At 38.7% G+C, this 17,461-nt stretch overlaps 2 protein-coding genes across 3 annotated transcripts in view; both read left to right on the forward strand.

Annotated features, from left to right (window-relative positions):
- gnai3 (guanine nucleotide binding protein (G protein), alpha inhibiting activity polypeptide 3) overlaps positions 1 to 17,461 on the forward strand; it is a 47,334-nt gene that overhangs the window by 13,792 nt on the left and 16,081 nt on the right. Inside the window, exon 1 of one of the 2 annotated variants that reach the window (XM_065247030.2) lies at positions 12,519 to 13,082. The exons of the other annotated variant lie outside the window; for it this stretch is intronic. Coding sequence (XP_065103102.1) covers positions 12,965 to 13,082 — 118 coding nt within the window. The 5' untranslated portion in view covers positions 12,519 to 12,964. Of the gene's footprint in view, positions 1 to 12,518; positions 13,083 to 17,461 lie in introns of those variants that run through there. 2 annotated transcript variants of the gene reach the window in all.
- Positions 2,871 to 9,806, forward strand: gpr61 (G protein-coupled receptor 61). Its single transcript, XM_065247931.1, has 2 exons — positions 2,871 to 3,360; positions 7,781 to 9,806. Exon 2 carries the CDS (start codon positions 8,044 to 8,046, stop codon positions 9,451 to 9,453), a length of 1,410 nt encoding a protein of 469 aa, XP_065104003.1. The 5' UTR covers positions 2,871 to 3,360; positions 7,781 to 8,043; the 3' UTR covers positions 9,454 to 9,806.

The following is a 17,461-nucleotide window of genomic DNA, read 5'->3' on the forward strand; positions in this document are numbered from 1 at the left end:
TGGAGACCATTGTATTTTGCCTCTGCTGTGATTGGTGCTGCCGGGTTCAGCAAGTATATGCTATTTCTGTCTTTCTCAACACCTTCAGCATGCTGTCTTTCTCTTCTCTCTCTCTCTCTCTCTCTCTCTCTCTCTCTCTCTCTATCTCTCTCTCTCTCTCTCTCTCTCTCTCTCTCTCTCTCTCTCTCTCTCTCTCACACACACACACACACACACACACACACACACACACACACACACAAAAGTGTTCTTGTTTCACTCCTATTGTTGTTTAATCCCTCCACTGATAGTTAGTCCAGCGAGTGTCTTTCGGGGTATCGTGATATCGACCTATCGATTAATCTGTGTTTCAGTCCCACCTAAGCTGCTGTGGTGGTTGTTCACCAACAAGGGATGAGAGGATTTGAGCAGTGATTGAGATGAAAGGTCAAACATCACAAGTCGGGTCCCAGTATTTGCTTTCCCTTTTAATAATGTTCAATATTTTAATATTCATGTATATTCTCTGACTTAACTTGGGTGTTTACATTTTCAATCACCATTTTGCTCTAGTAGTCAAGTATATTCAACCTTAAAATAAGTTCCTGTAGCTCATTTGGTAGAGCATTGACAGTGCAAAGATCATGGTTTGATACACATACTGATATTTTTTTTTACATTTTCTCTTAAAACTATTTTTAAGCTTAAGTTATGCTTAAATAACAAAATGAGTTTATTCCTTGCACTAAAATGTCTAAGGCAAGACCTACGGTCCTGTTCATCTTTCTATCAATTATACATATACGTTTTATTATTATTTCTTCTCTGTGCAATATTTTTTTTCACAGAAATATAATGTTTAGTCTTGTAGATTTCAGATTGGTTGTAATTTTAAAACCTTGAAGCAAAATTGCGTTTTGAGCCATAGGTTCCCTCTGGAATTTTTAAAGCGTTTATAGAATAGGGCTTTAACTATGCTCTGCAGTATAATTAAAAGTTTTGCAGAATTGGGCACGCCTGAATTTAATAGTCATCTGATCTACCCAGATACTTTGGTGTAAATTGATACAAAAATACTTATTTTCCCGAATTCTTTGTGCTCCATAACTTTTTTTTGTTAATGCAGTTTTGGACTACGTAGAGTTTAAAGGTCACGTTCTTTCTGATCCCATTATTTAAATGCTAGTTGGTGTGTAATGTTGCTATAATAGCATAAATAATCCCTGTAAAATGATCAAGCTCAAAGTTCACTGCCAGGCGATATATTTTCTTCAACAGAATTCGCCTTTCAAAACCTACAGCGAACGTCCGGTTTGGACTACAGGCCTCTACTTCCTGCTTTAATGACGTCACTAGAACAGTTTCTTTGACTAAACTCCGCCCACAGGAATACGTCAGTCGCCAGCTAAGCTAACGGCAAGCTAAGCTGCTATCGAATCACAACACACTAAACAAACTAAACAATCACAACTCGAGACGTATTTCGAAAGGAAGGACTTCATAGAATAAGGAAGACATCAGCCCGTTTTTAGGACAGTGAAAACAGCGCTACAGATAAGTGAATTGTGTGAAAAACACAGCGTTTTATTTACACGTGAAACATTGACACATGTTATATTGCGCACTGTAAAAACAAACAAAGCTTTAAAAACACGAAAAGAACGGGACCTTTAAGTGAAGTGGTTAACATTATTTGAAAAGATCCTCCTATTTTGTATTTATCACAACCTACAGGCATGTCAACTCAAATTTAAACAAATCTGAAATCGAACTTGTATTTTAGAATTCATCATTCTTATTTACTCTATTTTAAAAGCCCAATACGATTTAAGGAAACACATTAGATTTGAGGGTTAGCCTACAAATTGTCCTCATGATTTTTGTTTGTTTGATGGTATTCTTTTAAAAAAAATTCTATAAAGTGCTTTCAATCACAGAGACACATCCAAATACAAATTGATTTCCTTTTGCAAGCATGCTCCTAAACACTTCCAAAAAACTTCAGATGCTTCAAAGCGCATACTTGTGATTTTTTCCAGTAAACATATGTTAGCAATTATCTTAATGTTAATAACTACACTATTGTGTCCAGTAAATTATTCAGTTCTTCAGTTTGTCTGGTTTCTCTGAAATGAATAAATGACTGCCATTTTGGTGTGTGGTTATGCTCTTATACAGTAGCTTTTTTAAGATAATACTCATATTATTAAGGTAGTATATTGTATGATTTCTGTTTATAGTCTCAGGATATCCCAAAAAGAAAATTGAATAAAATTCAATTTGGAAACTCTTATAAAAATGAAAACTATTAGCAAAGTCCCGTACCAAGCTTTTTCAAATTTGGCAGATGCTTTTTTTACTTAAGAGTGCATTCAAGTATTAATCAGTATGTGTAATAGATTTTATGGCAAGCTATTATGCATGCTGCAGATTTATACATCTAAGCATAAAAAATAAATATCTGAATATCAGAAGTCATTGCAACTGAAGTACTGCATGCACAACAATCCCATGACAATTTGACAGTTTCTATCTTCGCAGACTCCTAGTGTCAAATCCTAACACCACAGAATGAGAACAGCTTACTTTTGGTTTTGGACATCACTTTCACAGCATAACTGCAGGTCTTTTCTTTTAGACCCTTTGTGCTTTGGCAGACTTTGTAACCGCAAACAAATAATTAGGGTCTCGTGAGAGGGCTTTTAAAGGATTTGATACAGAGATCTACACAGGTTGGGCAACATAAATAGAGACTTTGTGCCGTACCGCTATTATTTCTTTGTAATGCTCTCACAGAGCCTGTTTTGACCCCACACTCTATGCGCCTGTTTGTCTGTGGGCACACATGTGTGGGAAGTGGTGGGCACTAGGACCCAGTGATGTGAGGAAGGCTGTTTCCCTGCATCCCTGTCTCCTCTCCATTCTGCTCTGCAGTTGCCCTGTGCGCGTGTGAGGGAGTGCACATGTTTATGTGTGTTTGCGTGGATGTGTGTGTGTCAGAAAAGGGGCGAGAGTGTGCAGAAACGGTGGCATCTGAAGAGACCGTGCCTTTGTGTCTTTCCATCTTTTCGGCAGCAGCAACACCAGCCTGACCACCTGGACCAGTCGCCTGCCTGAAGCATCGCTGACGGGGGAGGGGGGTGATATCTCTGTTTGTGTGTGTGTACATGCGTGTGGGCGGGTGAAAGGGTGAGGGGCGGAGAGATGAAAGGGCCAGGTGAGGAGAAGAGTCGGGTACCTCTTTCTCTTGCGCTCGCTTTCTCTCTCTCCTCTCCCCGCTTTTCATCCCCCTCTCACCGCCGTGCGACACTAACCCTGGAAATTGAAGAGGAGATCTTCCCTGTTGGACCCTTCTACTACAACAAGCTCCTGTAGACTCAGGTATGTTCTCCTCGTTCTTATGTTCTCCTCCTTGTGTCATGGAGCTACTGGTCTTTTAACTCTTCACCTCACAATGAAGCAACATACGCCCGTATTTAAAAAATGTCATGCATGCTGTTGAATTCCCAGACAGATGAGTGGCTTTCATGATGTGAACCTCTGCAGATACAGATTTATCAAGGTTAGGGTTCTTGCTAGCAGGCGGTGACATGGAGAAATAGCTGTTTGGGTGCTTTCTTAGGAATTTAAACCAGCGGTGGCCTTGAATAAAGGTGTGACACGCGTGACATATGTGCAATTGTGCACTGAATCAGCTCACCTCGGGGGATTATGGGAACTTGTTGGCATCCGACAATAAACTCTAACACTCATCAGAGGACATGTCAGTGTGCTAGTGAATTATTTAGGTGAGGTGACAGCAGCACCTCATGTCTGTAAGTGTGGGGTACTGTCTGTAAGTTGCCAGCACTGACGGTACAACGTTCTGCTAACCCTGAGGGGGAAAAAGCTCGAGAAATTGGGTTGTTGAACAACAGAGCTTGTTTTTGTTGCAGTAAATATTGAGTCATGTGCATATTACGGGGTCATATGTTTCTCTGTTGGCAGCCCCCAGATTTTACTTGCTCGAGATTCACACAGTCGATTCGCTTGCAACATTTTAAAATGCATTTGCGAGTCCTACAGCTTTAAGTCGTCCTGCAGAAGACGTGATGCATTTGAAAACATTAACACACAGCTAGCTGATCTGAATCCCCTCCTATAGAAAAAGTGTGTGTATTTGCTAATGACTCTGATAATGTCAAATATTTTATAGCCTATACCACAAAATCAAAAGTGTCCAAGAATTTTAGCCTTCATTTGGATAGATTAAAATTGTATTTTTAAGGCTGATCATTTAAAGTATGTCATGACACCAGTAACCTAAGTAAAAAACAATGCAACAAAAAACACTTTACTTAAGTACACTTAGTAAATGTACTATTTGTCTTTAGTATTTCTTTAGGTAAAACAGCAGGTAAAATAAATTGAACACTTCACCATTTTTTAGTAAACATATTTTTAAAAGTGCTATTGACATGAGATTTTCACCAGATGTTGGTAACTACAAAGAAATCAAACCATAGATGTCCATAAATTAAGTTATGTGTAATCATGTCAATAGCACCTTTAGTAACATGTTAACTGAGAAAAACAGTGACGCATTCAATACTTATTTTATCCACTGTGTATGTGTACTCAACTGTGCTATTTTAAGACACCATTTATTTCAATACACTTAAAATCATTACTGGTATTTTGTATACTTTTTCAGGTGCACTAAGGTACTACTAAAGTAGAATTTCTCTTTAATTAGTATATTTGTAGTTTGTATCTTTTAGTACAAAAATAACAATGTACTAAAAATGTAATTGCTGGTATTTAGGTATATTTTTGGTATATTTAATTATACTTTATTTTTACTGGGGTAAATTTCTCTAGATCACTAAACCAACACACTAAGTATAAAATGTAAAAAAATTCAGTATATTGTTTTCATTTCTTTTGTCAAAAGCAAGTCAATTATTTTGCTAATTATTATGTAATTCATTTGGATACATTAGGTTATACCAATTAAAGTAATTTTTAAGAGTCCTTTAATGTAAAGTGTGTAATTTCTAAGCCAGTTATGCTACAAAATCTAGTTGCAATAATAATAATAATTAAAACTGCAAGCAGTGATGGAAGGGCCCTCGCACACATGACACCGCCACGCCGTGGCATAAGAATTAAAGGGAACAGTAGTAAATAGGCATTTAAGCATGTAAACATAGGTGAACCATTTAAAAGTGTATGAGAGTATGAGTGACTACATGTAAATATTGGCACGTAGATGTGTTCAGTCCAGGACTCTTATTGATCATGTAAAATGTAGGGCAGATCTGACTTTGAATAATCAGTGTAAAACATGTTACTTCTTGTTGCCAGCAGGTGGCGCTATGGCCATAAGTGACTTTTGGCATGTAGATGTGTTCAGTCCAGGACTCTTGTCAATTATGTAAAGTTTGGGACAGATCAGACATTGCATAATCATTGTAAACATGTCACTTCCTGTTGCCAGCTGGTGGCGCTATAACTATAAGTGACTATTGACATGAAGATGTGTTCAGTTCAGGACTCTTATTAATCATATGAAGTTAGGGAAAGATCGGACATTGCATAATCAGTGTAAACATGTCACTTCCTGTTGCCAGCTGGTGGCGCTATGACCATAAGTGACTATTGACATGTAGATGTGTTAAGTCCAGGACTCTTATTAATCATATGAAGTTAGGGAAAGATCGGATATTGCATAATCAGTGTAAACATGTCACTTCCTGTTGCCAGCTGGTGGCGCTATAACCATAAGTGACTATTGACATGTAGATGTGTTCAGTCCAGGACTCTTATTAATCATGTGAAGTTAGGGAAAGATCGGACATTGCATAATCAGTGTAAACATGTCACTTCCTGTTGCCAGCTGGTGGCGCTATAACCATAAGTGACTATTGACATGTAGATGTGTTCAGGTCAGGACTCTTATCAATCATGTGAAGTTTGGGACAGATCGGACACTGTATGCCTGAGTTCCAGCAACCTGTTTCATAACGAAACATCCAACTTTGTCGGGCCAGAACCGACACAAATTTTAATATAGAATCAAATCCTTCGCAATTTAGCATCACAAAGGCCTTAAGATGACACTCGCCAAATATGATGATGATCCGACGAAAACTGTAGGAGGAGTTAGTTAAAGTATGACTGCTGGAAATGAGAAAAACTGAGCCAAAATCTGAGAAATAATTCAAAATAGCTGACTTCCTGTTTGGTTTAGGGCGTTGCTCCAAGAGACTTTTTTGTAGGGCTTGTAATAATACATGAGCATACCGAAATTCGTACATGTAAGTTAAACACAGTCCAAGGGCTGCTGCATTGAATTTTGAAAGTGGCGCTAAAACATGTTCCTTCAGGTTGCCAGCTGGTGGCGCTATGGCTATAAATGAAAATTGTTATGTAGATGTGTTCAGGTCAGGACTCTTAGCAATCATGTGAAATTTGGGACTGATCAGACATTGTATGCATGAGTTCCAGCAACTTCCTGTTTCATCGGAAAACATCAAACTTTGTCGGGCCAGAACCGACACAAATTTTTACGTAGAGTCAAATCCTTCGCAATTTAGCATCACAAAGGCCTTAAGATGACACTCGCCAAATATGAAGATGATCCGACGAAAACTCTAGGAGGAGTTAGTTAAAGTATGACGCCTGGAAATGACAAAAACTGCGCCCAAATCACAAAAATAACTCAGAATAGCTGACTTCCTGTTTGGTTTATGGCTTCGCTCCAAGAGACTTTTTTGTAGGTCTTGTCATGCTACAGAAGCGTACCGAATTTCGTAATTGTACGTTAAACACAGTCCGAGGGCTGCTTCGTTGAAAATTTGTAGGTGGCGCTATAGAGCCGTTTTCCCACGCCTAATTCCAAAGCCTACACCACATGTAAATTTTCATCACTCTTGACATCCGTGCAAAATTTCATGAGTTTTTGAGTATGTTTAGGCCCTCTAAAGTCCCGCTGAAGTCGGAGAAAAATAATAATAATAATAACTCCTTGAAGAACAATAGGGTCCTCACACCCCGGTGTGCTCGGGCCCTAATAATAATAATAATAGTTTTAAAATAGGCTTATTTTCTTTTATTAGCCTACGGATGACCTTTAGTGCAGTTTTTTAACCGTAAAAATGCTCACAATCCAAAATATATATTTTTTGCTAACTTTCTATTTTATTGTAAATAATATAATGCGTGATAGCATCCATGTGCTTTACTACTTAAATCACTTAAGAATGTGATCGTATACAAAAAGCACTCTTAAAAATAAAGGTGCTTCATGATGCCATAGTAGAACCATTTCTGGCTGTATGGTTCCATAAAGAACCTTTAACATCCTCTATATAAATAAATGTAAATGATCGCTGTGGTCACAAGCCTCGAGCACAAAACAAAGCTTCTATGGTTACAAACATATCCTAAAACAACAGTTTATATTTAAATTAGAGATGCTTCTGAGCTCCTGGCACAACAATGACCACATTGTGTCACGAGGTAACGTTTATGCCTTACAGAAAAATGTGATGGATTGATGTTATAAAGAAACAAAGCTGGTACAGTGTTTTTACAATAAAGTACGACATTGTACGTTGGCAAATAATGCATGTGATTTAGTATGTAAGCGAGTGTGGAGTTACATCAGGTGAAGTTATGACCATAAACACACACCACATGATCTTTAACATTTCAGTGAGGCATGCATGGAGGGGTATGTTGTTATGCATGATGGATTATTATAGTACAAAAGTACACAAACAGTCAATATGACTAAAATGATTGTCTCTTTTCGCAGTTACATTATGGATCTCATGGACTTCGGCAAGATGAAGTGTCAGGGATTTTAGCAGTGAATATTTCAGGATGAAACTGGATGTTGTGACTCTAATATGCCCCAACTCCAGAATAGACCCCCTCCCCTCCGTTCTACCATCACGCCGTAAAGCCATCAAAACTCCATCATCGAGCGGCACTACTGGATCCCAATCTTCAGCCGGGGAGGATGGGTGATAGTCCCCCGAGCATCACCTCCACCCACAAATCTCATTCCATCCTCTCATGGAGCTTACAACTGCCCACAACATACTGTGGAACATCACCCTCGCCCCCTCTTGGCGACCAAACGCGACCCAACCCAGCACCTCAGGACTGAGCGAGCCCAAAGATGGACATCTGCTCTGGACACTTTCCTTGTGCACGATGCTCTTGATGGACATACTCGCCGTGGTGGGCAACTTAGCCATCATGGCGGTCATTGCGAAGACACCACGACTACGTAAATTTGTGTTCGTCTTCCATCTCTGCCTAGTAGATCTCATTGCGGCCCTGGTATTGATGCCTTTGGGTATCTTGTCAGGGCAGGGCTTTTTAAATGAGGCTTTGTGTCAGGGTTACCTTTGTCTAAGCGTGGGTCTGATCAGCGCCGCTATCCTCACGATCTCTGCCATCAATGTGGAAAGATACTACTATGTTGTTCATCCCATGCGTTATGAGGTGAAAATGACCGTGGGGTTGGTGGTGTCGGTTTTGATTGGAATATGGATCAAAGCCACTATCATGTCTTCATTCCCTTTACTCGGCTGGGCACTTGAAGGAGAAGAAACTGGACCGGTTCCGGGGAAAGTAATGGGAAAGATATCAGTACCAAAGTGCTGCTCGCTCCACAGGATGGACGGAGGGCCCCAACGCTTGGTGTTTACGGTCTTATTTACTCTTATGTACTTCCTGTGTCCGGTTCTTATCATCTTTGTGGTGTACTGTAACATGTTTAAGGTTGCCAGGGTGGCTGCCATGCAGCAAGGCCCAATGCCGACGTGGATGGAGACCCCACGGCCCCGCTCCGAATCTTTGAGCAGCCGATCAAGCACGGCGGGCAGCCTAAGTGGAGCTCGCACCACCCCTCAGAGGACTTTCAGTGGCGGCAAGGCTGCAGTCGTGTTAGTAGTCGTCGGAGGTCAGTTCCTCGGGTGTTGGCTACCTTATTTCTCCTTCCACCTCTACTGCTCCGTCGTGCCGTCCTCTATCGAATCTCTCGCACGCATGGCTCAGCTGGAGGATGTGTTCACCTGGATCGGCTACTTCTGCTTTACCTCCAACCCTTTTTTCTACGGTTATCTGAACCGGCAAATCCGAGAGGAGCTGGCTAGAAACTTGGCCTTCGTTTTCAAGTGGAGGCGTCCAGGTGAGGACGAACAGCTGCCCAGCAGAGAGGCTTCTATTGAGGAGAACTTTCTCCAGTTTCTTCAGGGAACAGGCTGCAGTATGCAGCAAAGGAATTCCCAAAGCATATCCATCCCTCAGCAAGAGGAGGACAATCCTCTCTCTACTGAGCTCCACAGGACATCTGTTGACTTCCACATTCCTGGTCAGATCATGGAGGAGACCTCTGAATTCATCGAACACCAACACATGAATGATCTTAATATACCAGACAATTGTATCAAGACTAAAGCAGACCTGCAAGGTTGATATTTTCAAATGTGAAATATATATTTAATTGATCATATGTTGTTGCAATGTTTTGCCATCGGATCCTTTTGTACTCTTCCCAGGAATTTTGTACATAGCTTGTTTTCTCTTGAGGAAATAATTGACATGCCAGTTGTTGGACTGGGGGTGAATTATCTTATTCCAGCACATTACCATTTTGACAGAAACTATTTAATATAGATTCAACAACATTTGTCCAAACGATGTAACACAAAATCAACATTGTGATGTGGAATTTGTATTGAAAACGCAGTATGAACTCGCAAGTGATTGATGTAACTAATTTTTAAGGCTCTTTATGTGAATTCAGACAATAAATTGGTATATGATTAGTTATTGTAATAACACAATCTGGAGCTCACACTAATATTGAATCAAGGTTGTTTGTGTGGTGGGTAGACTCCAATTCTTAAGTTGTTGCTCCTACGTTGGAGATATGCCGTGCTGCCGTAAAATCATGGCTGTCTGCAATGTCTTATTTCTAAATGTTTTGTTTTTCCTCAAGAATAAATTTAAAACCTTGAAACACATAATGTATATTCTGTGGTGGTGAGGCAAAGGGTCTTTCTTGTGTATTCAGAGAAATATAGAACAGTGAGACACTTTAAGCTATGAATTGCAGATGAGAGCAAACACATCTATATTCTGGTAATTTAGAAAATGCAGTACATGCTAAATATGGATCTGATATAGTGCAGAATTTCTAAAAGTACATAAAGATACACATTCATACGTCAAGACCCTTTAATCAGGCAAAGAGATACAATCTTTGGTTACAAAAGAGTGAAGTGTGTTTACAAATAGACAAACTAGCTTTGTGTATTCAGTCACATTTTCACACCTTGTGACATGGAGATGGTGTCTTCCCCCGGGCCTTTAGTCGCTAAGGCACCTGATCCACAAAATGGTGGAGACAATCTGACAGTAGGCTAATAATCGGGTCAGCTGCAAACATGTGTCCTCACAGATGTCCTTCAAGATTTTGTTCAGATTTCAATTCTTCACTCTTCTCCACCCACTCCCATAAGGGAGCAATGTTGCTGTTTATATTTATATATTTATTTTCTATGAGATGTGATGAGTGCAGTATTTCACTCATTCGTAATTTTACATCAGATGTGGATCATCAGCTGGGTCGACAGGTGTTTGTAGAAGACATTGGCACAAATCTCTTTTCCTTAATGTATAGAATGTAATGAAGTTCAGGCTTAAGTATCCCTATGTCTGCTCAAATACAGAACAGGTGTGGTTTTAAAAGTATTTCAATTTATATAGATCTTGATATATGAGTACAACATCAATGTGACTTTAGTTTTTCAGAATGTAAATTTACATTTGTTTTGGACACACACCATGGTAATCCCATTGTATTCTTTGAATTCTCTTTGAGGATTATGTAAAACCACACATTAAAAAAGGTGCTAATTAGCACTAAAAGTGGTCCCCTGGCTTGAAATCATAGGGGAACCACTTTAAGTGCTATATAGCACCGGTATGTAGAGCCATAAGTTGTGCTAAATGTTTCTTTGGACCACACACATATAAATATATACTTGCACATGGACAGTCATATTCACACACAAACACACACAGTCAGTGCAGTCAGGTACTTTGATGTTTGATAAGTAAGAGGGAGGCCTCTAGTGGTGAAGTTCAAACAAGCTGACCTTTTAGCTGAGGGATGAAGGTGTTGAGAGCTTTGTGAAGTCATTTTCAGAACAGGGGGAGGTTACTCCTTACTGCTGATTAGAGATCAGTTTTGCGCATTTTCACATTTAAGTAAACCTACTGTTTGAAAAATGCATTATATTGTATGCCTCAGATCTCTGTATCATAGGCTATTAGATTTTGTTTAAATAATTTGCTTTAGTACAAATATCTGCAACACTTAATAATGAAAACATTAAGAGTAATGTTAAAAGCAGTATACACATTATTTAAACACCTCTCCTGACATTTAATCAACCAATCAGATTTCAGAAATAAGTTTATTTGTTTGTTTAATCTTATTAACAGGATTAGCTGCTTTTTAGAGCATTTCCCTCTAATTTTAATGGTTAGTCATGGTTAGGGTTTGGGTGGGTTTAGGTTTTATTTACAAAAATGTTGTCCTTGAGTCAACACAATATGATTCCCTGAGGACATCTTTCACTTGGCAAAATCAGGTCGAGCTTATTTAAATTCAGGATCTGATAAATTACAGTGGTAAAGCCCAACAGGTAGCTTTGCCTGCTGAGATTATCAGAATAGATTAATAAATAATCAGCGGTCTTGGTTAGTATCCACGCTCAAATTTACTTTAAGTGTTTATATTTGTGCAGAATAATCCAAATAATACAAAATTTGTGTGAAAGGATTCATATTGTGTGTGTGGTGATGCATGCCAGGTATAGAAACATTGCTGTTCTCAAATACAAGATCCACAGTGAGACCAAACAAATCCAGACTCGGCTCAACTGTGATTCAATGGCGGAACACAGGCTTTATTCTCATCCACTGTGGGACTTGCTGTTTCCATGGTAACTTATCCTCTGTGACATTTCTCTGGCGAAGGGAGTGCGTTTATGAGCAAAAGACCCTTATCATAACCTGCCGCAATACTTTCACAACAATAGACTACATAAGTGTGTGTGCTTGTTTATTAGTTTGGTCTAAAAGAGGACGATGGGATACTTTTCATAAAACCTTAAAAAAACAAACATCTACTTAATTAGGAATAGACACGTTTTAAGAAGTAATTTGTTAAATTGTTTAAAAGTTATACGGTGCATTTCTGATCGTTTTGCAACCACTTTTCAAAATAGAGCGTTTAACGGGGGGCGCCCCTGGATCGGTATTCAAACATAAGCAAACATACTCACAAACGCATTGAATGTCTAAAACTATTTGAATGTCCACTTTGTTTCTAGCAAAATCATTTAATAAAGTGATAAAAAATTATAAATAGCCATTTAATACGACGCATTTGATTTTATATTGAATCACATCTAGGAAAACTACATTACCCAGAATTCCGATGCAATTTGTAGCGCATCGCTGGCTTCTGTCGCGCGCATGAGACGCGCGTCTGTGCCTCAAACTTCAACCATTCACACTGTGATCCACCGCGAGACATTTGCATTCTTTTGATACAGTCTTGGGTACCCTTTTTTTACAAGAAAAAATAACCTTGTTTTTGGACCGCAGATCCTCATCGGTGGAAACTTTTTGTTTATCGAAATATTATTCAGCTGGTTTTCTTGGTTTGAATGCGTTGTCCCATCTAGTTCAGTGGATCACGATTCTCTGATTAATCCTGTTGTCTTCATATCCGCTGTTTCATTATGTTTTAAAGTCTATTTGTAGGCTGCGTAGCATCGTGTGAGAACCTGCCAACGCCTTTTCTCTCACCGGGTTACTCTGCAAGCTGTAGAAAATCTGCGGGCTCCCGCGGCCAGTTTTAAAGGTTTTATTTTTCCTCTTCCACACGATTGTTTAAAGGTTTTGAAAGATGGGTTGCACGTTAAGTGCTGAAGATAAAGCAGCGGTGGAGAGGAGTAAGATGATTGATCGTAACCTACGAGAGGACGGAGAAAAAGCATCCAGAGAAGTCAAACTACTGCTGCTCGGTGAGTTGCATTCAAAGAAGAGAGAAAAACAGTGTTTATGCGATGTATTATCATGTTTATAATTCATTGCCTTGATTTGACTTGAGAATTGACTTTGAAACTAAAATATCAACATGTGTCATCGTCAGGATCGCAACTTTGATAGATTTAATACACATGAGCTTCATCCTTCAGCTTTATAAAATTTCAGTGATACGCAAAGCATTTTGTTTTGCATTGCTGTATGTTTTTTAGTGGTAAACTTCTTACTAATACTGAGCATATTATAAGTAACACCAACTAACTTATATGCCAAGAGAATCCAGCACTCCCAGTAAGAACTCCCAGTAAAACATAGGCTATATAGTCCAATGGGGAAATACAGTAAAAACCTGTAACATACTGTGGGATTTGCTAGGGCTGCATAACGATTAATTGCGACTAATCGTTTGAAGAATAAACGTTTTTGTTCACATCATATATGTGTGTGTACTGTGTATAAAACTTATGTAAATATAAATAAACATGCATGCTGATATTTCAAAAGTATTTATATATCTGTGTATATATATATATATATATATATATATATATATATATATATATATATATAATTTATAAATATATAATTTATAAATATATTTTTATTAAAATTGTACATGCATTTGTGTGTATTTATATATACATAATTACAGTACACACATATATATCATGTAAAAAAACTTTTATTCTGCAAACAATTAGTCGCGATTAATCGTTTTGCAGCCCTAGAATTTACAATAGTAAACTGTTGTAAATCATATATTTGCACACATACTGTATTCTGTAGTATGACCTGTAGTTAATTGAGAAATTATTGAGAATACACTATAATATTTAATATATAAGGTTCAAAGCATTATAGTACTTTATTAAGGTGCTACTGTTTACTATAGACTAGTAAATACAGTATATCACAGTACTTTTACGTGAGAGTGTAATTGGAAGTGTTTCAGCTTTCAAGGAGTAATGGGATATAAAATATTAGCTATTTTAGACCATTAAAACAAAATAGTAATAATGGTAAAATATTGAAGATGCACCCTTTATCTTTCACAATATGCATTTAATCAGATTGTGTGCTGCACAGTACAAAAAAGCTTCTTGGTTTAAATCTCTAGTAATGTTTTTTGTGTGCATAGTATCAGTGCAGTAACAGCTCCATATAAGCACTATGGCAGAGTAAGCATGATCAAAACTATTGTTTTTGAACCGTTATTTCCTTTTAGAAATAAATATTATTTCCATATTGTAGCATGTGGCATGGGCTGATGTCTCTGACTAAACTTTATGAGAGGAGTGGTCAAGTTTGGACTGATATGTGGTATTTCTGTAAGGTATTCTTTCGAAATGTGACATTCTCCAACATGTAGATTCTCTGTCAACACAAGATCAAACTTGTCATGAATAGAACATCTTCATATTTATGTATAATGTTTACATTTTTTAAAGCCTTAATCTTGTCGGATGCTGGGGGTGTAAATACATAATAAGGCGAACAATATACTGACGTAGATTTCTTGTCTGTAGATCAGTGTTTAAAATGTTAGTCTATGGATCTATTTGTGTGTAAATCATTTTTCTTTTGTATTTTCTCAAATTATGAAACCCTTCCCCTCTTGGCATTTAAACTGTGCATTGGGGCATGTTCAGGGGCTTGGCTTTTAACTTTGAATGCAAAAACCCACAGTATGCTGGAAGCGGGGCGAGCATTTCAATGAGGCGAATATTACATGCTCCATTAAACACAGAATGTAGCTCATAAATAAAAGGCTCTCTGAAAGAACTGTCCAAGGACAGTGAGTTCTGGGGTTACAACTGGCCTAAAACCATTCCCTCTGGGACTTGAGTGATCATAGTAAGTAAACTAGAGAGTCCAATATCTGATTTACTGGCTGATTCTGTCATATCTCTGTTAAGGGACATTTTTCATCCCAGAAAATTATGTCCTTTGTTCGCCTTTGTTGTTTATTCTTTTTTTATGGGAAAGACCAAGCTGCTCTCTTTCTAAATAATGGGGATGGGCATTGGGGATTGGTGTAAACTTCATCTAACAATGTACTTGTAAGGATATATATATATATATATATATATATATATATATATATATATATATATATATATATATATATATATATATTTTTTTTTTTTATTTAAGGATTATTAGGAACACCATAATAATACTGTGTTTGACCTCCTTTCGACTGCCTTAATTCTACGTGGCATTGATTCAACAAGGTGTTGAAAGCATTCTTTAGAAATGTTGGCCCATATTGATAGTATAGCAGCCATATCACCCTGTAGCTCAAGACAGCTTGCCCACTGAAGCTAAGCAGGGCTGAGCCTGGTCAGTACTTGGATGGGAGACCACCTGGGAAAACCAGGTTGCTGCTGGTAGAGGTGTTAGTGAGACCAGCAGGGGGTGCTCACCCTGTGGTCTGTGTGGGTCCTAACACCCCAGTATAGTGACGGGGACACTATACTGTCAACAAGCACCGTCTTTCGGATGAGACGTTAAACCGAGGTCCTGACTCGCCGTGGTCATTAAAAATCCCAGGATGTCCTTTGAAAAAGAGTAGGGGTGTGCCCCCCGCATCCTGGCCAAACTTGCCCATTGGCCTACTAATCATCCCTCATACTAATTGGCTATATCACTCTATCTCCTCTCCACTAACAAGCTGGTGTGTGTTGGGCGTTCTGGCGCAATATGGCTGCCGTCGCATCATCCAGGTGGATGCTGCACATTGGTGGTGGTTGAGGAGATTCCCCTGTTCATATGTAAAGCGCTTTGAGTACTGAGAAAAGCGCTATATAAATGTAAGGAATTATTATTATTATTATTATAGCATCTTGCAGTTGATGGAGATTTGTGGGATGCACATCCAGTGCACGAACCTCCCGTTCCACCACATCCCAAAGATGCTCTATTGGGTTGAGATCTGATGACTGTGGGGGCCATTTTAGTACAGTAAACTTATTTTCATGTTCAAGAAACCAATTTGAAATGATTCGAGCTTGGTGACATGGTGCATTATCTTGCTAGAAGTAGCCATCAGAGGATGGGTACATACTGGTCATAAAGGGATGGACATGGTCAGAAACAATGCTCAGGTAGGCCGTGGCATTTAAATGATGCCCAATTGGCACTAAGGGGCCTAAGTGTGCCAAGAAAACATCCCCCACACCATCACACCACCACCAGCCTTCACAGTGGTAACAAGGCATGATGGATCCATGTTCTCATTTTGTTTACGCCATATTCTGACTCCACCATCTGAATGTCTCAACAGAAATCGGCAACATTTTTCCAGTCTTCAACTGTCCAATTTTGGTGAGCTTGTGCAAATTGTAGCCTCTTTTTCCTATTTGTAGTGGAGATGAGTGGTACCCGGTGGGGTCTTCTGCTGAAGGTTGTGCATGTTGTGGCTTCACAAATGCTTTGCTGCATACCTTGGTTGTAACGAGTGGTTATTTCAGTCAAAGTTGCTCTTCTATCAGCTTGAATCAGTCGGCCCATTCTCCTCTGACCTCTAGCATCAACAAGGCATTTTCACCCACAGGACTGCTGCATACTGGATGTTTTTACCTTTTCACACCATTCTTTGTAATCCCTACAAATGGTTGTGCGTTAAAATCCCAGTTACTGAGCAGATTGTGAAATACTCAGACCGGCCCATCTGGCACCAACAACCATGCCACGCTCAAAATTGCTTAAATCCCCTTTTTTTTCCCATTCTGACATTCAGTTTGAAGTTTAGGAGATTGTCTTGACCAGGTACACACCCCTAAATGCATTGAAGCAACTGCCAGGTGATTGGTTGATTAGATAATTGCATTAATAAGAAATTGAACAGGTGTTCCTAATAATCATTTAGGTGTGTGTGTGTGTGTGTGTGTGTGTGTGTGTGTGTGTGTGTGTGTGTGTGTGTGTGTGTGTGTGTGTGTGTGTGTGTGTGTATATATATATATCATGTTGGTGTATATTGTCTTAAAAAACATTTATTTATTGCAATTTTTTTTTAATTGTTAACAATCAAGCCACCAATGACATTTGAACATAATTTTAAGCGTAATGACTGTTAGCTAGGTAATCACTTACATAGCAGACTGGTGGAAAAATGAAGGTTATTATCATTTTCTGTAATGATTAATTGAATAACGACTCTGCATCATCTGTATTACAGATAAAAGAATCACTTCATCTGATGTTTAAAGGGATAAAATAGCTTTGACAGCCGACTAACTGTAGTTTAACAACCACTGAAAAACTTTCAGTTTTCACTCACCAGACTTGTGTATGTGTGTGTGTGCGTGCGTGCGCACGCACGCGTGTGTGTGTGTATGTGTGTGTAGATGAGGTA

Source organism: Paramisgurnus dabryanus, chromosome 11 (assembly GCF_030506205.2).
Source record: "Paramisgurnus dabryanus chromosome 11, PD_genome_1.1, whole genome shotgun sequence".
In the NCBI taxonomy this organism is placed as follows: Eukaryota; Metazoa; Chordata; class Actinopteri; order Cypriniformes; family Cobitidae; genus Paramisgurnus; species Paramisgurnus dabryanus.

Coding starts and splice junctions, on each gene's coding strand:
- gpr61 (XM_065247931.1), top strand. CDS start 8,044: ATGGAGCTTACAACTGCCCACAACATACTGTGGAACATCACCCTCGCC.